This window comes from Pogona vitticeps, chromosome 2 (assembly GCF_051106095.1).
Source record: "Pogona vitticeps strain Pit_001003342236 chromosome 2, PviZW2.1, whole genome shotgun sequence".
Taxonomy (NCBI): Eukaryota; Metazoa; Chordata; class Lepidosauria; order Squamata; family Agamidae; genus Pogona; species Pogona vitticeps.
Window position 1 is genome coordinate 159,028,036 of NC_135784.1, and position 19,130 is coordinate 159,047,165.

General features: G+C 50.6%; 1 protein-coding gene across 3 annotated transcripts in view; it reads left to right on the forward strand.

Annotated features, from left to right (window-relative positions):
• Positions 1-19,130, forward strand: part of KMT2D (lysine methyltransferase 2D) — a 101,916-nt gene that overhangs the window by 61,870 nt on the left and 20,916 nt on the right. For all 3 annotated transcript variants that reach the window (XM_072990975.2, XM_072990974.2, XM_072990976.2), the window contains 10 exons: positions 125-301; positions 1,547-1,698; positions 2,529-4,687; positions 6,097-6,220; positions 8,182-8,272; positions 8,506-8,569; positions 9,713-9,945; positions 11,698-14,826; positions 17,581-17,727; positions 18,534-18,698. In XM_072990975.2, coding sequence (XP_072847076.2) covers positions 125-301; positions 1,547-1,698; positions 2,529-4,687; positions 6,097-6,220; positions 8,182-8,272; positions 8,506-8,569; positions 9,713-9,945; positions 11,698-14,826; positions 17,581-17,727; positions 18,534-18,698 — 6,441 coding nt within the window. The remainder of the gene's footprint in view (positions 1-124; positions 302-1,546; positions 1,699-2,528; positions 4,688-6,096; positions 6,221-8,181; positions 8,273-8,505; positions 8,570-9,712; positions 9,946-11,697; positions 14,827-17,580; positions 17,728-18,533; positions 18,699-19,130) is intronic.

Consider the following 19,130-nt stretch of genomic DNA (forward strand, 5'->3'; position numbering starts at 1 on the left):
ATTCTTACTGGTGCAGGGGCAACGGGAGGAAGAACAAGTGACTAGGAGTGATCCAGATTTGGCAGATCTCCTGAGCTCAGGGCAGACAGACAGACTGTACTTTGGGACCTCTTTCCCCTGCTAGCGCCAGAGACTCCGAGAGCTGCTCATCCGCCAGCAGATCCAGAGGAACAACTTGCGGCAAGAGAAGGAGAGTGCCGCCGCCGCCACCACCAGCGCCCAGGCCTCGTGGAACCCTGAAGGCAGCGGGCAGCCCTTTGAGCAGATGACTCGGAGCATGACTCCCTACCCGTCAGCACAGGTAAGGGTGTATCCAGGAAAGAGTGCCTTGCGGTGGTGACTCCCACCTGGAAGGCTTGGAGGCTTGCGACACCATGTCCGGCTTGCCACGGGACGTCCAGTGCAGCAATCAGAGAGCTCTTGGCCTTAATGTTGTCTTTTACAAAGGGGGCAGTTCCTGGTCCTTGCCATCTGGCTGTTGAACTCTAGCCGTATGAGGGTCTGGAGTTGGGCACTGAGGAGAGCAGGGGTGCAGTCAGCCTCCCTGACCTCCCTGGAGCAGATGAGCATCCAGAAATCGGCTCATCACTCTCAACTCGACATAGAGGCAAAGCCAACAAACATAAGAGGAACCCTTGTTGGTATGAAAGGAAAGTGGTCCTAATCTCCTCAAGGGAGCAGAATCCTATGCAGTCCCAGAACAAGGAGTGCTTGCTTTCCAGTTTTGCAACCAAGCATGGGAGTCCCGTTTGCCATCTACAGATGGGCAAGGATATCCCAAGCAAACCCGGGAGAAATGGGGCTGAACCCCAGGCAGGTTGTGGACCAGAAAGCCCTTGGCTTTCAGAAGCTGCCCGTCTTAGATGTGTGCAGTCAGATTAATGCAAGTGAAATCAACTATTCAGTGGCCTAGTTCTCCATACTTGGTGTTAACTAGGAGTCCGGGCTCTTTGTGTGTTACTTTTTCGATCAACTCTGCAACGCTTAACTGAGGATGCCCTGCAGATGATGATGGACTATGTAAGTCCCTTCAGCCCCAGCCAGAATGGCCAGTGGCCAGGTATTATGAGAGTTACAGTTGCAGGTTTGAAGGTCCCCAAGGTCCCCATTCCTTGAGTTAAAGGGATTCCTGCTGGCAGGTTAGGAAGGATCTTACGTTTGAGATGTTGGAGAGCTGCCATTCATCAGAGTGGATCGTACTGGGCTAGAGGGAATATGCTGGTTCAGCATAAATCCACTACACGAGTCAGCTTTAACAGAAGAGGGGTTACAGAGTGCTTACGAAACCGATGGTCACCTGGCACCCAGTAATCTAAACTATTTCAGATTTTGCAGGAGAGGCTTTGATAGGAACTGAATCGAATACTGCTCCCCAAACATGAATGAATGGCCTCACCCACAAGTTTGTCTTACCTACTTACTTAACATATGGTTTTTCTAAGGAAAGCATTCTCTCCTCCCCCCCCCCCCATCTTCATTGAAGCTGTGCTGTCAAAAAGCGACAGACTCCTTATTAGTCTCTCCTCTGACCTGCTTTCCCCTCCAGGACAACAAGGGCATAGTGAGCAGCCTGGGTGGTGCCCCAGGGGGTAGCAAACTGCCCGGTGCAGTGATGGTGCAGCCCACCTACATTCAAGATGAGCGACTGGCCCGGCCTCCACCCGTAGCCACCCCTTCGACTGTGGATATCAACAGACGGTGAGTCTCCCGCTGTTGTGTGTAGGGGGAAGACGAGTCGGTGGCTGCAAAAACAAGGGCAGAGAAAGGGGAGAGAGAGTGTTTGGTCGTCAGCGGGACCTCTTGCCATGCTTTATTTTAGCCTTTACTCATAGACCTCGGTTGAACAGAGCAGCTTCTTCCATGTGTCTGGGAAGTGGAGGCTTTGTCTGTATCTGTGTCGCATGCCCAAAGAAGGTGTGATTGTGGTGTGGTGTCAGCACCATTGTCCTTTAAGTCTGAGGAGCACCCTCCCATGGGACAATCTTCAGGAACACGGGTGGGCAACTGCCAAGGATGGAGAGGCAACACAAGCCTGCCTCAGGCCTTGAGGGCTGTTCCCGGCCCCAAACACACACACATCCTTTTATATAATAAAATAAAGCCGCCACCCCCCTCCCCTCGATGCCAACTAGTGGCCATGGAGGAGGGGATGGTTCCATCCGATCCTGGTTAGGGAGAAGCAGCTCCTCTGGCTCCTGAACCGATGAGGAGGGGGGGGGCTGGAAACAAGATGGTGTGGCCTGCTGTGGCCGGGACTGCGGAGGGAACTTTTTAATTGAGTTCAGTTTTTAAAACTTGTTTTTGGAAGGCATGTGGTCTTGAAGGGGGACCTCCGGGTGCCGCAAGTTGCCTCCCTTGGCTTAAAAGAGATGTGCAGAATTTGTCCAGATGTCACTTCAGTGGCGTTGGGTTTTTTTAAAAATGCACATCGCCTTCTAGCAGCCTGTAGGCACAGATGCTGTGAGTCCTGATCTGTGTCCTCTCCTTTCTTTCTCCTTTCCTTCCTTCCTTCCTTCCTTTCCCTCCAGGCCATCCGTGGCAGCTGCACAGCCATTCTATCCTCGCGGTGTCTTCCAGGGCCAGTCCCCACAGCAGCAAATGTGGCAACAGCAGCAGCAGCAGCAAGCAGCATCCATGCGTCTCCCTATTCCTTCGCGCTTCCCCCACCCGTCCACCCAAGACCTGAGCCGGCAAGCCCTGGGTGGCCTTGCCCCACGCCTGCCAGCTCCGGGGGAACCGCTTCAGCCTCCAGCCAGCGCTCTGGGAGCCCAGTTCATCGAACTGCGGCACAACATCCAGAAGGGTGTGCTTGGGAGTGGAGCTGGGGTCCCTTTTGTCCAGCAGAATCCTCAAGCTCGACCAAGATTTTTCATGCCCGGGAACGATGGCCCCAACCAGGCTGCGAAGGCTTCTGTTCCTCCCCTGCAGGCTCCTGTCCTGGGAAACCAAGGCATGCAAACCCAGAAGATCTCTGTTTCCTCTTCCCCTCAGGGAGCAGACAGGAGCAACAGCCATCACCCCCAGGCCAAGGCCTCCTTGCCACAGTTGATTCTGCCCCCTGGCGGTTTGGAGATGCAACATATCCCACCCCGACCGCTCTCCTCCTCTGGCCCAAAAGATACATCCAACCCCCCATCTGCCATCGACCCTCCTCAGGCGGCTAGTAAGAACCAGCTGGGCCTGGCTACTAGGCCATTGCCTTGCGAGGTGCCCGTGGAGCCAGACCTTGAGGATGACTTTGATTCCCACAAGGATCTGGAGGACGATGATGACTTGGCCAACTTGAGCCTGGATCCAGATGTTGCTAAGGGCGATGATGATCTTGGTAACTTGGATAACCTGGAGACCAATGACCCGCACCTCGATGATTTGCTAAATGGTGATGAGTTTGACCTGTTGGCATACACAGACCCGGAACTGGACACTGGGGACAAGAAGGACATCTTCAATGAACATCTGAGGTTGGTAGAATCTGCCAACGAAAAGGCCGAACGTGAGGCTCTGCTCAAGAAAGAGCCCCCTGCTGGACCCTACCTCAAGGATACTCCTACCAGCGGCGTTGGCAAGCCAGGGGAGCAGAAGGCACCGCCTCTGCCTAAAGATGATGAGTCCAAAGCTAAAGAAGGGCTTGGCCTCCTCCATGTTCCCTGTTCATCCTCTTCAGGTGTCTCTTCATCATCCCCCATTCTTTCCACCTTCAAGGGCCAGAGTGATGGGCTGGACAGCAAGGCAGCTAGTTTGCCAGCTGACATCAAGCCTAAGATAGAGGAAGGCTGCCTCAAGTCAACTCCATGCCAGTTCAACACCGGTCTCTCAGAAAAGCCTCCTGTCAAATCCGAAGGCACCGAGAAAATGGTGGCTGCCTTAGCAGTCAACATCAAGCCCAGCCAGAACCTTGTGGGTCCTGGCGGGATGCGGCTTGGCATGACCCAGTTCCACAGTAATAGCCACACCTCCCTCTCGGATAAGGTCCTCTACGGCACCCCAGGCCGCCCTTCTCTCACTCCCGTCCAGATGACTAGCACCAGTAACTCTGTCCTGGAGAAGTTTGAGCTGGATGGAGGGCCCTTAAGCCTGGCTAATGCCCAGCAACATTCTCCAGCTGATGACCTGGACAAGATGGAGAGTTCCCTAGTAGCCAGTGAGCTGCCGCTCTTAATTGAAGATCTGCTGGAACATGAGAAGAAAGAGCTGCAGAAGAAACAGCAGATGTCTGCTCAGATGCCTGGGGGCTCTCAGCACCTCCAGTCTCAAACCATGTTGACTCATGCTGCTCCTCCATCTCAAACCCATGATGGACAGCTAGTGAATCAGCAGCAGCAGCAGCAGCAGCAGCTTCAGTTGGGCATGGTGGCTAGGCAGCAGGGTATGGTGTCCAACCAGCACCTAATGCAGCAGCAGCAGCAGCAACAGCAACAACAGCGTCTGGCTGATGGCCAGCAAAGCCAAGTGCTAGCCCCACACATGGGAGTAACTCAGAGTCAGGCTCATATGCTTGCCAGCCAGCATGGCATCCCGACCACACACGGGCAACCAAACCAGCAGCAAATCTTAGTCCAGAAACCTATGCCTGGAGTTCAGCAGCCACAGCAGCAAATGATGGGACTTAAGCCTCAGCAAGTTGTGATGCAGCAGCAACAACAGCAGCAGCAGCAGCAGTTGGCTAACAGCTTCTTCCCTGATACAGGTGGGAGCTCAGAGTTGTGATATTTTAATTCTAGGGCAACAAATGCAGTAAAGTTTTAAATGTAGCTTAAAGTTTTCCACTTTAATAGCTGGTACAGATTTAATCAGAGGGAGAAAATCAGGAAATTGGGGACTACTTCTGTGCTGGGGGAAATAGACGTGCTACATTTTTAAGTGAACATAGGATGTGGAGGAATAATCTGTGATCTCAGGCGTTTTTCTTGAGTGCTTTCTATGCTTCAAACTGACAGACAGTTTGATATGCTTGAGATTTGAAACCTCACAAGGGCTACATTCATTTGGATCCACACGTGCATTACATAGACTCTTGTTTTAAATAGCGTTGCATGGTTTCATTCCTTCAAATAAAAGGCAGTGACCAAAAATCCTGTTGGGATCTTCTGTACATGCGACAGGTGCCCCATACATTGTGACAGCTAATTGGAGCTAGCTGAAGAGGTGCCCGTTCATGACACTCACGATCCTACCAATCATATACCCAGGCCACTTTGTCAGTTAGCAGCAGTGGTTTATGTGGTTCCCATTTGCCTACATAAAATCTCATTAGGATTTCAGACAGTGGGTTAGTTCCTCCATGAAATCTTGAACCAGTTCTGGTTATCAATTTAACCAAATTTCATCTGTGGCTGTCACCTGCCATACTAGGGGAACCATCCCATTAGGAACATCTGGTTCATAATGCTGGCTCATTACTTTCAAGGTGTGCTTGAGTTCTCTCTTTGATGATATATATACAGTGGTGCCTTGCTTAACGAGTGCACCGTTTAACGGCGAATCCGCATCGCGACGTGTGTTTTGCGATTGCTAATGCGATCGCATTGCGATGTTTTAATAGGCAAAACATCGCATTGTGATGATCGGTAAGCATTTTGCTTACCGATCTTTGCATTGCGATGTTTTGGGAACAGCTGATCGGCGGTTCCAAAATGGCCGCCGGGTGCAGAAAATGGCCGCCCGCAGCGTTTTCGCACCCTGCCCTCGCTTACTGGGCGGCGAAAATGGCGGCCGGATGGAGGATTCCCCTCATAGCAGTGAGTTTTCCCCAATAGGAACGCATTAAACAGAGTTGAATGCGTTCCTATGGGGTTTTTCCCCCGCATAGCGACGAATCCGGATAGCGACGTTAATCCTGTAACGGATTAACGTCGCTATGTGGGGCATCACTGTACTACTTTCGTTTCAGACACTGAATTCTACAGTAGCAAATCTAAATACATGCCTGTGTGTTCATGCTCGTGCCACTTGATGAGTATTTTGGTGAAATGCGCCTCTGAAGAGCGCCAATCCTGTAAAGGAGAGCCCACCCTTTTCTAATACCATGTCAGAGAACATGAAGGAGGCACTTCTAGCTTTATGATTGCTTGGTTTCTTGTGTCCTCCCCTGCACAGATCTGGATAAATTTGCCACAGAGGACATCATGGATCCCATTGCTAAGGCTAAGATGGTGGCGCTGAAGGGTATCAAGAAGGTCATGGCACAAGGCAGCATCGGGGTGGCTCCTGGCATGAACAGGTAAACACTGAACCGGAGGGCTGAGGTCGCCGTGTGGTGTAGTGCTAACATTTCTGGGTGGGTGGGTGTAAATATCTCTAAATCTTGCTAGAGAAGGTTCAAGTTTATTCCTGAGTACCCCTACCCTCATCACCATCGGAACTCAAGTTCTGTGTCTCTCCTGATTTCTGTCAGGAGGCAGGTGATGATCGTGCTTCTAGCCCTTCAAGTTACCGTAGCTGCTCTCATGGTAAAATAGAATGTTTAAATTAAATCTTAAATTATATTTGGTAGAAGGCGGATGGGGATAGAATAGTTGTAATTCTGTGGGATTGGTGGTGGAGTTGATGGGCTTTCACCTTTTCTTGCTCCACTGTGGTCCTGGCAGCTCTGCAGGGGAACACAGTGCTTTCTTTCTACCCTTCCTTCAATTCTTGATGATCCATATGACCTTTTCCTCCATTATACTTGTAACAGCAAATTCTTTGACTTCTGTTTTTGACTTGTCTTGGTGAAGCTCAGTAATTTCCCCCCCTTGTGTGGAGAGACTTGCTTTGTGATCTTCTTGAGTAGGGGTATGCAAGGCACAAAAAAAAAATCATATTTAATTTGATTTCCCCCCCCCCCCCCGGATGACTTCCGTTTTCTTTCATTCCTGTATTTTTTTAGCATGCCAGTCCTTTTGTTTAAAATGAAAGGGAAAATCCTCTTTTAGGTTATTTTATTTTGGGTTTCCCCGTTCATATTTCCTGGTATTCCATATTTCATCCAAATGGAGCCTAAAGAAACCTTATAAACTGCTTCAGAAAAGCAGAGAGGCAAGGCAACAAATCAGTCTACTCCAAAAGCAGGCAATAGTACACAGTCACAAAACCTACACCGTGGCCCACATGTTCTATGCACAGAAGGAAACAAAACCGTCCCCTCCACTAAAAAAACCCACCAAAATGTACACCTCTAACAGCAAATTTATCTAATAACAGTTGTAAAAAATAATGAAACAGTTTAAGCTCTCTCTCTCTCTCTCTCTCTCTCTCTCTCTCTCTCTCTCTCTCTCTCTCTCTCTCACACACACACACACACACACACACACACACACACACAGAGAGAGAGAGAGAGAGAGAGAGGAATAAATAGCAAAATAAAAACACACATAGCTCCCTATTCCAGAAACCAAGAAAAGTAAGTAAGAAAACAAGCAAATAAAGGCAAGAAATATAACCAAAACCTTCTGAAACCAAAATGACTGCTCTGAAACAGCAGCTGTTGTATGGGAAGATTCCCCCCAACCACCCTGAATTGATGCTCTCTCTTCTTGAGTCTAGCAGGCAGCAATAAAAGTAATAAAAATACATTGGGGGGGGGGAGAATCCCCTCAAAAATCATTTTAAAGGGACAGAAAAGAAAAGGATTCAAGATGGAGGCACAGAGTCAGGTGGACAGGTAGCACAACAAAATGGAGAGCATCGGAAGGAGATCAGTTAGCAGCACGCAGCAGTCCTACCCACAAGAATAATTGAAGTAAAAGAGCACTTCACACTGGATTCCAGGATCAATCCAGGTCCTTTTACATATTCAGAATTCCTCCCCCACCCCCCGGTGTTCTGATTGGCTGCTCTGATTAACCCTCTTAGCACTATTGGGGAGGGAAATCTTAGTGATTTGATGGACAAAGAGTGAAAGAAAGGTTAAAACAAAAGAAGGAGACATAAAGAACAAAAAACGTTCATGTACCCATCTTCCATTAATACAAATCATTCATTTTTAAGGACCCCATTTTGAGGGTTAATGAGAGAAGACGAAAATGATGGGGGGGGGAGAACTTGTGTGTGTGTGTGTATGCGTGCTTTTTGTCTTTTATGTAAACATGGAAGGCTTGTTTCTAGTCCTCCTCAGTGCTTTTTTTCACTCACCCATTCATTCATTCATTCTCTGTCGGTCTCTTCTCCCTGTCTCCCCTTGCACCTTTCCTTCCATTTCAGGCAACAGGTTTCCTTGCTGGCTCAGAGGTTGTCTGGAGCAGCCTCTTCATCTGAAATGCAGAACCATATCCTGCCCGGTCCTGGAGGACAGGTGAGGAGTCTTTGGCTGGCTAGCTGGGAGTGGCGGCAAGACACCCAGTTTCCAACCACATATTGGTGGGCTTGGGAGAAAAGTTGATGGATTTGGGCTGGTTTTCTTGTGATAGATTTGCTTGGTGTTATGTGGCAAAGATGGGAGAGTGTGGGTGTGGAGATATAGTTGGTGGTGAGAAGAGTAGGGTGTGTGACATGGTAGGTATTCTGAATCTTTCAACTCCCTTGCAGGAACGGAGCACTGACCCAGCACAGGCTCGTCCAAACCCACCCACTTTTGCTCAAGGTGTCATCAGTAAGTAGCCAGCGGTCGAGGGTGGAGAGGGTTTACATCAGAGGGCTGCACCTTGCTTTCCCTGGGGCAATGCTCCCAGACAACTTCCTGCCCAGCTGTGCATTTGCATAATACAATTACGTACACATTTCTTAAAGTCTGCTTAATCTGGAATAAATACTGTCTCCACAGTTTCTCTGCTCATGTTGGCTGAAAGTGGAAGAAAATTCTATACTTGTTAGTGGTTTTTAACCAGTGCAAATTTGGAAAAAAGATGGGGAAAAAAAGATGTGTAGAGGGCAACTCACAAATTTTCTAAGTGGTGCTTAACGGTTGTCATCAAGGAGCGAGTCTGGGAAACAAATCTGTGGCAACCTGACAATAATGACATTGTCCAGGAGGAGGGAACCCTTGGCCCTCAGCCTACAGCAACACCCATCAGCCCTACCCGTCATGGCCAGTAATAGAGCATCATGGGAATTACAGTCCAGAGGTTCTGCACCTGTGCCTTAGTCCTGCATGTTCAAAAAGAGCAGTAGGTAGGACAGTAGTACGAACAGGTCAGGGGCAGACATGTAGCTTTCCTGTCCTTGCTGATGATAAAGGAGAAGAGGGATGGCAGTAGAGATGTAACATTTCTGAACATTTCCATTTTTTCCAGGAAAAAAAAAACATGCTTAGAAGTGTTTTCATTTTATATTTTTTATTATAAGACGTCTGGTGTTCTTTAGAGATGCAAAATTTCCAAAAATTCTCTTTTTTTCAGGAAAAAAAGTCTCCCCCCCCCCCACATTTCCCCCCAGGAAAAAAATGGAAAATTTGGGCAATGTTACATCTCCAGGCAGGTGGCCTTGATGCATTTCCCTGTTGATGTTACCCTTTTGCTCCATGTCTGTATCCATGTTTACTGTGATCATACCACTGCCCTCAAAAAGTGCTTCCAAGGGCTATTCTGCACAGTCTCAGACATCCAGCAGGAGCCTGTGTACTTGGGGCCTTGATGCCAAAATAATCCAATGTATGTGTTATGATTTTATGCAGTCTGGAGTATTCAGTCTCAAGTGCAGGTGGCTTTTTCCCTTCTATGCTTAGCGTGAGGCAGAGGTGCAGGACGCCTCCTCCTCTCCCAAATCATCCCCTCCTTTTCTCATCCTCCTTGCTCAGATGAAGCTGATCAGCGTCAATATGAAGAGTGGCTCTTCCACACCCAGCAGCTCCTCCAGATGCAGCTGAAGGTGCTGGAGGAGCAGATTGGAGTGCATCGCAAATCCCGCAAGGCTCTGTGTGCTAAGCAGCGGACAGCTAAAAAGGCCGGCCGTGAATTCCCGGAGGCTGATGCAGAGAAACTAAAGCTGGTGACTGAGCAACAAAGCAAGATCCAGAAGCAGCTGGATCAGGTAATCCCCACAGCAATTTTGGGTTTGCCTGGGTTTAGCATGCTGATCCAGAGCTTGGAAATGATCTGTAAAAAATTAATTTGTCCCATCTTCTGCCCACCCAGCGTCTGTTAAAATATTCTGCATTTAAAACTTTCAGACTTAATAATTTAATGGCAGTTATGTTACTGTTGAGCAATACAGTGGTGCCTCGCTTAGCGAGCGCACCGTACAACGACGAATCCGTATAGCGATCCCCTTTTTCGGGATCGCTATACGGAGCACCCAATCGCCGCACCTCGCTTTGCGACGATTGGGTGTCCGGCGGCCATTTTGGAGCCGCCGATCAGCTGATCGGTGGCTCCAAAATGGGCGCTGGAGGACCCGAAATGGCCCCGCGCTGTGTTTTCGCGCCCTCGGCAAGCGAGGGGAGGGCGCGAAAACGCGGCACGGGGCCATTTCGGGTCCGTTTTGAAGCCGCAAAACAGCTGTTTTGCGGCTTCAAAACGGACCCGAAATGGCCCCGCGCGGCGTTTTTGCGCCCTCGGCAAGCGAGGGGAGGGCGCGAAAACGCCGCGCGGGGCCATTTCGGGTTGCCCGCGGCCGTTTTGAAGCCGCAAAACAGCTGTTTTGCGGCTTCAAAACGGCCGCGGGCAACCCGAAATGGCCCCGCGCGGCGTTTTCGCGCCCTCCCCTCGCTTGCCGAGGGCGCAAAAACGCCGCGCGGGGCCATTTCGGGTCCGTTTTGAAGCCGCAAAACAGCTGTTTTGCGGCTTCAAAACGACCCGAAATGGCCCCCCGCGGCGTTTTCGCGCCTTCAGCAAGCGAGGGGAGGGCGCGAAAATGGCTGCCCGGGGCCAGGAAACTTCTCTAAGTGGGAAGTTTAGGGCCGATTTGGAACGCATTAAATGAAGTTTAATACGTTCCAATGGCTTTTTACTTCCCGCTTAGCGAAGATTTCGTATAGCGAAGGTTAATCCGGAACGGATTAACCTCGCTATACGGGGCACCACTGTATATAATGATCATCATTACTTTAATTCATTAATGGCCCTTTATAGTAATCTGTTGTTTTTTAGACTCATGAATGAATGAGAAAACAAATTCTGTAGCATTAAAAAAAATACTTATAACGCTAACAGATTACTATTTTTTAAATAGCTTGATGTGAACAAGTCAGTATGAAAAGCTCTCAAAATTCTCCAAGAATTCCCTGAGCAGACTTCTTGGTATTCCAGCCCACAGACAGACGTCTACTTTTCACTTCACCTGGACTGAGGCCTACGCCAGGCCTCGCTTCCTAATTAAAAAGGACAGTGCCATGTTACTTCATGGGAGACCTAGGTCTGTTGTGGGAGATACAGTTTCTTATCAAATGGCCCTCTAGAGAGCCTAATGGGAAGCAAAAGTACACATTCCATAAAGATCTAGGCCTCCCAGGAAGCACTAGGGCAGTGTCCTTTTTAAGCAGGAAGCAAGGCCTGAGGTAGGCCTCAGTTTGGGGAATAAAATGTTGACGTTTGTATCTGTGGGCTGGAACTCCCAAAATCCTGCCTTGGAAATTTTTGGATGAAGAGAAAAAAACTAAACAAAAACCCAAAAGGCACACCCCAGGAGTTCAAGATTAGATTGTAGGGCATAACAGCTTGTTGCCTGCTGTCCCAGGATAAATGAATACTTTGCAGCAGTTTACCTCTGACCCACTCTCCTTCCTCTTGTTCAGACTCTCTGCTTGTTTCTTTCTTTCTTTCTCCTTTCCTCTGCCTCTGACAGGTACGGAAACAGCAAAAGGAACATACCAACCTCATGGCCGAGTACCGCAACAAGCAGCAGCAGCACCAGCAGCAAACCTCCACGGTCCTGGCCCTGAGCCCCTCGCAAAGCCCCCGTCTCATGGCCAAGCTCCCCGGGCAGCTCCTTTCTGCCCATGGTCTTCAGCAGGGGCCGCAGGGCCTGCCAGGCCAGGCCGGGAGCTTGCGCCTCCCTCAGGCTGCCCCCATGGCAGTGCAACAGGGCTTACCATTCATGGGGCAGCAACAGCAGCAGGCCCCGCAACTGCAGCCGCCGCCACCATCTGGAGCAGCCACGCCCAACGCCTTCTTCTCCAATAACCGTCTCTTGCAGGAGAGGCAGCTGCAGCAGCAAAGGCTGCAGCTGGCCCAGAAGCTGCAGCAACAGCAGCAGCAGCAGAACCTCATGGGACAAGTGTCAATGCAACAGCAGCAGCAGCACCACCCAAACCTCATGGGACAAATGACACTGCAACAGCAGAACCTCATGGGACAGATGTCAGGTCAGCAGCAGCACCTGCAGCAAAGCCTCGTGGGACAGGTGCCTGTGCAGCAGCAGCAGCAACAACAACAGCAGCAGCAACAGCAGCAGCAGCAGCAGCAGCAGCAGCAGAACACTCTAGGCCAGGCCAGCTTGATGAGCCAGCCTCCCCCTCCGCCACCCACACCCCAGCCCAGCCAGAACCTGCTTCCTAAGCAGCAGGGGCTGCTGAACAGTCAGCCAGGAGTCATGGTCCAGCAGCTGTCTCCGCAGCAGCAGCAGCAGCAGCAGCAAGCCCTGCTGGGACATGCCGTGCTGCAACATCAGGGCATGATGGCTCACCCAGCTTCCCAGAGGCAAATGCTGTTGGCCCCCCAGCAACACAGAGCCCTGGGTTCTCCCCAGCAGCAGGCACATGGGATGATGGGACATCGGATTCTTTTGTCCCCACAGCAGCAGCAGCAGCAGCAACCAGGGTTGCTTGGCCAGCAGAGGACCATGCTGAGCCACCAGCAGCAAAGTTCCATAGCACAGCACCAGGCCCTCCTTGGCCAGGGGGCAGCCCCTCAGCAGGGAGGACCACTGGGCCCGGGGCCAGCCGCTCAACCGAGCGTCCTGGGCCAAGGGCAGGGACTGGCCAATCCAGAACCCATCCAGCACTTTGCACAGCACGGGTCTCTAAACCAGCCGCTGCACTTGAGTCAGGGAATTCAGCCGGGCCCCTCGCAGCAGGGCTTGGCTGTCAAGGAACAGCAGGGAGGACCAGAAGGCACCGCCGGGCTGCCTCAAGAAGGAACAGACAGTGTCCTGCAGCAGCAGCAGCAGCAGCAACAACAACAGCAGCAGCTCCGGCCCCATTTGGTGGGCCCAGAGTTGGGAGGGCAGGTGCAGATGGGGATGCAAGAGCAGCAGGGCATGCCCAGCCGTGGAACCCCTTTGCAAGACCAGACATCTCAGCCGATGCTGCAGCCTCATGGGGAGCAGCCAAAGCAGCCCAGTGAAATAGGCCATCAGGCCCAGCACCTTCTCCTGGGATCTCAGCAGCAGAATGCTTTGAACTCCCTGCAGCTACGGATGCAGCAGCAACAGCAAAACAGCCACCTCCAGCAGCCCCAGCGGCCACACCTTCCTATGGATGGCGTCCTGCAGCCAGAGATGTCGCAGCAGCAGCAGCAGCAGCAGCTGCTGCATCACCACCACCACCCGAGAGATGCCTCCCAGGCCTCCCACTTGCTCAACCAGCAGATGGAACAGCAGGGTCAAATGCAGAACATCATGATGCAGCAGCAGAGGATTATGGGTCAGAACCTGGAGCAGCCTTCCAAAGGCTTGCCGGGACAGCAGCAGCAGCAGCAGCAGCGCCTCCAGAGCCCAGTTGGGCCCCCCAGAACACCAGGGATGATGGTGCCAGTGCAGCAGCAGCAGCAGCAGCAGCAGCAGCAGCAGCAGCAAAACATGATGGTCCAGCAGTCCTCCCCGCAAGGCCAAAGCATCCTGTCTAGCCCTGTGATGGGCCAGATCCGTGCCCAGCTTCAGGGCGTTATTTCCAAAAACCCACAGTTGCGGAACCTCACCCCTCAACAGCAGCAGCAACTGCAGGCTCTGCTGATGCAACGGCACCAGCAGAACCTCCTGCAACAACAGCAGCAGCAGCAGCAGAACCAAGCAATGCGGCAAGTCGGCCCCTACCTGGGACAGGTGCAGGCACAGGCCCCTCTCGACCAAGGTCAGCCAGCTGCTCCAATGCTTTCCCAGCCTGCCCCTGTGGGCCAGGAGCAGCAGCAGCAGCAGCAGCAACAACAACAGCTGCCACCAAGGCAGTCTCCCCTTGCGGTGTTCCAAGTTCGTCCAGAACAGGGTTTTGCTACCTCTGTGGAACAGCAGAGGGTGCCACTGAGCCAGCAGGCAACAATCAGTCCCCTTCAACAAGGGCCACAAAGGCTTCCGATCCCTCAAGGTCCACCTGTGCCCGTGAGTGTTGCTGGTATGGGGCCGGTGCACCACCAGCAGCAACCGCCGCCACCACTTAGCCCTTCAGAACCAAAGAGACCATCCCCTTTGCTTCTGGCCAGAAGCCCAGAGCAACAGCTGGCTCCCACCCAGAAACACCAGCCAGCTACCCCCAGTCCCTTGCTGCCCCCTGGCCCAAGCCTGGTTGCCTCGGGCACAGAGGATGTGGCTTCCAGCGCCTGTGGCCTCAGAGGCTCAGAAGGGCCTCCCACCAAAGAGTCCATGAAGCCGAGTGCTGTCAATGGGCAAGGGGTAGAGTCGGCTTCCTCCCCAGCAGGAAGGATCCTGCACCCACCAGGAGAGCTTCCCCTGGCTTGCATCAAGCAGGAACCCAAGGAGGAAACTGCTCAGTGTGCACTGATGAGCAGTGGCCAGCCGGTCAAGCGGGAAGCCAATGGGGATCCTGTATCAGCAGCAGCCACCATTCCTGCTGCCACTGCTGCGGCCGCTGCCACCAACAGTCTCACCCGCACCGAAGCCAGCCATCTCCTGCTACAGAAGTTGCTCAGGGCCAAGAACGTGACCTTGGCAATGCAGCGCTCGGGGGACGTCAACGGGCACATGGATGGCAAACTTGCTGGGGTTGAGGGCCGGCTGCAGGGAGCACCAGATGTGCGAGAGGTGAGTGTGAACAGACAGGAGACGGTGCCAGCAGAGGTGCAGTGATCTGTCTCAGGAATTTGGTATAGCACTTTTGATTGAGCTCAATTTCACTGTCTTGTTAGAAACTTTTCTAAGTGTATTTACCAAGTCCATGTATGAAAGCTTGCCTCTTGGCCAAACCCATAGGCATGGAATGCTTCTGTCCCTCGTGAGGGTGTGCCCCCCTGCTCCCAGAAGGGAAGGGTGGGTAACGGATGGTCCTCCAGATTTTTTGGACTGCATTTCCCATCAGCTCCAGCAAGTGAAGCCAGTGTTGAGGGTGATGGGAGTGGCCGTCCAGTAACATCTAAAAGATCAGGTGTTTCTGCCGCCACTCTCAGAAGAGGGTTGTCTTACCTAGAGCAGAACAGTTTGGCCTCTGGCCCTTCCCCTGCATTTTCAAGTGCTGCCAGCTCAAAGGCCAGGCTGGGGGGGGGGTGTTCTGTGGGCTGCACTAATGTCTCCCAGATGTAAGTCACAGGATGTGCCATAATGATTTTTTTTCAGTTCTCCATTCTGGTAGTTTCACCTAATGGACACATAACTACCTACCAACACCTAAATAACAACAAAAAAAAAACCCACACAAAAAAAAAAAACAGATTTTTTTTTCCTAAAAGATGTGGAGGAGCATACCTTGTTTTAGATGGTGATTACTGTATGTCAGGTAGACATGTTAAAAATGAGCTGGGTTTTTGGGGTATTTCCATCCCTTCTGGGAGTCTTTGGTTGGCCCTTTTCAAAATCTCAAATTTTGTGTCTTTAGTTCTTCGTCGCCTCTGAATGCACACTAATGAGTTAAATCTGTGCATGCACAGAGGCCTCGGTACATTCTAGAACAAGGTAAAGTAACCATTTTAGCCCCTCCCCCAAGCCCTCATGGTCCACCCGCCCTAACAGTTACCTCAGTTTTTATTTTTCTGCTGCTGTAAGAGGTCTCATTCCTTAGAGCTCCTTCACATTCTGTAAACGCAAGTAGAACAATCGTTTTTTGAGCACATCAATCCAATCCCTTCTCCTGGCCTCTTCTGTCCTTCCGGTTCGCAGGTGTTGGGCCTGCTCCATCTGTATCCCTTTTCTGAAGGACAGTTGGTATCCTTTCCCAGCCTCTTGCATGTTCTCCTTTGTGGTCTCTGTGAATACACACTAATGGGTTAATCTGCGCTCCAGCAGAGCAGCCTGGAAACTTCCACAGCTTTAAGCACTTGGTGCCAGGACCTCCCCTACACCTGGCTAGATAACTCCACCCCCGGACCTAGCCCTCAGTTCTCTTTTCCACCGCCACTGTAGTAGCAGCTCTGTTCAGAACTTGGCAAGTAAAAACAAATTCTTATCTTTCTTTGACCTCCCTTGTTCTTTCTTCTAAATAACAAGTTGTTTCTTCTGCCTGGGGGAAGAGCACCAGCCGGCATTAGTTGTTCTTTGTTACAAAGCCTTTACAAAACTGGCTTTAGAGCCTCAGGGCCTTTTCTCTTAAAGACATAAGGTCTCTTTTATCTTCTTAGCAAGGTTACCCCCAGGCTCAGCTTTCTACCTGTTTGCAGTCTTCCTCTTTCTATTAAAAAGAAGAGGATAGCATCTGAACTTTGCCCTTGGAGAAGAAAGGGCCTCCTGCAGCGCTGACCGCCTTCCCCGCCTGTCAGTGATTCTTCTGACATAGGGTAAAGCCTCTGTGTGAGGTTGGCGCAGAACAGTCTGTTTCCCTGTTGTTCAACTGAGGCCAATGGGATGTGACTAGACCCTCCTGCTCCCAGAAGGGATGAATGATATTCTCTTATTTTGCACATCTCCTCGCAATGTTTGTGCTCCTGAATGATCCCTGTTTTTTGCTTGCTTGTTAGAAATTGGTCCTTGAGTTTCTGTCAAGCTTTTCCTTCCCACCCCCTGCTTTCTTTCACTGTCCCAGGCTGCTTCCGGGAACAAGAGCTGAATCTCAAATGACTCTGCCATATGCATTGTCTTTCCTGTCCTTGTTCATTTTCACCCCCACTACCACCCCCACTCCCAAAAGCAAGGAGTCCTTCTAATCTCCTCTTCATATACACTGATGATACACCAGAAGGCCTAGGCTTGGGAAGTTTCTGGGATCTGTCCTGCAAAAACAGTAACTTGGCAGACTCTCTTCTATACTGTGCAACATCAAGGGGAATAAAGTTGTCTAATGTGTTCTCACATCAATTAAAATGAGGTGAAAGAGAATGTGTGTATGTATACACATGTGTGTGTGCTCGAGTTTCATAGATACTGTGGTAAAGTATTATAGGTAAAAACAAAAAGTTAAAAAGATGACAAAAACGTGGCGGCACCTTAAAGACTAACTTTTGAATTTTTTTAATGTGAGCTTTTGTAGACATGTAGTATGACTAATATTTATACATGGCATTAAGATATAGATCTCAAAATACAGAGATCATGGTTGGCTGGTAAGAAAGTCAGCGGGCATATAACATTGGGATGACAGTGTCTTTGAGACACAGAAATTTCCTAGAAGCTTGTGCAGTGAACTAGCACACCAAGGGGAGACATTCCGCATACAGAAGTCTGTAATTCTGCCACTTCTAGGTAGAAGAATGGCTCACGTTTGGTCCTAGCTTCCCGGAACTTGGGTACTTCCAAAAAAGAGCCTTTATTGGAGGCCCCTCCTGGTGTGCCAAGGAGTAGGAACTCATTTGCATTTCTTTTTGTGTCTTTTCCCCTTTCCCCCTCTTTTTATATATATTTGGGGGAGCACAGCAGGAGACGCTGGTGTCCAAGAAACCCCCTCCGCCCAAACCTAAGCGGACTCAGAAAGCTGGGGAGCGACTCGCCAACTCCCGGAAGAAGCTGCGCAAGGAGGAAGGAGTGAAGTCCAACGAGGCCCTCATGAAACAACTGAAGCAGGTACTCATTTGCTTTACAAGCTCCTGTGGAAGGAAGAGGGAGTGGTTTGAAAGGCGTGCAGAAATCTGATTAAGTGCCCCTTCTGTTTTCCTCTGGAGCCAGAAAGAAGGCAAGAAAGGACAACAGCCTTCCATTAGGAGAAGGAAGGGCCAGGGAGACTGCTCCAGATTACAGCTTAGAACAGCGTGTTTTCCTGTCTGTGAGAAAGGAAAAGTTTCACTCTGGAGCAGGTTGACTCTCTTTGCTGCCACAGCTAGGCAGTGGCCCTGGGACTGAAAAAGACTTGACTACTCCAGGTCTTTGTACACCCAAAGCCCAGGACAGGTTTTTCCAATCTTTCGGGGGCCTTGTCCTGCCTTAGAGTAATCTCAGAGCTTGGAAATGTTAATTTATTGGACTACAGCTCCCAGAATTCCCTCAGCAAGCATGGTCCCTGCTGCCCTCTCTGTGGGCTTCTGGGAATGATCATGTGAAAAAGTTTTTTTTTAAAAAAAATTACGTTCGGAGTGGGAAGTGGAAGCTAGTAAGACAGTAAGCCTTCTCAAGCACATTGTGCAGGTGAAGCTCAAAGCAAAACACATTCCCCTAAAATAGTAGCTCCCAACCGTGGGTCCCCAGATGTTCCTGGACTGCAGCTTCCAGAAATCCTGGCCAGCACAGCTAGTGCCGGAGGCTGCTGGGAATTTTAATTCAAGAAATTTTGGGGACCCAAAGTTGGAAACCCCTGCCCGAAGAGATGCTAGCTTCCAAAGATTCCTCTGTTTTGATTTGTTTCTCTTTCCCTCCGTCCCCAACAATCCCGGCAGGAGCTCTCTTTGCTACCTCTGATGGAGCCCGTCATCACCGCCAATTTCAACCTTTTCCCCCCCTTTGGGAGCAGCCCTGTCAATGGCAAGAGCCAGCTGAAGGGCTCCTTTGGCAATGCTGCCTTGGACAGTATTCCAGATTACTACTCCCAGCTGCTTACCAAGGTAAGGCCAGCCCTGGACTGCTTTGTGCATGCTTGGTGATACATCTGGGGTGGGCAGGCGTTGGCCTGGTAGTTGATTTGCAAGGGCACCTTGGAGGAGATAGTAGAGTAGCTGGTGGGGAAAAAAAAACATGTACTATTCTAGTACATGTTTGGTGACAATAAATTTCAAAGAACGTATCTTACTGCTGGGCAGAGAAGAGTTTCTTTTCTTTTTCTTTTTTTATAAATTGATGAAGAAAGCTGAAGGTGGAAGCTCTCTGCATCTGGTCCTGCTTGTGGCTCTTTTTAGTGGCCCACTGTTTTACAGGGTGTGTGAATGCCATGCAAGTTGGTTATAGCTACAACTATCCATACTGAATTGTTGGAAGGTCTGAGTGCTTGTCATGACTGTTACTCCTTCCTAGAATGCTGTTGTGTCTTTAGACCTGCG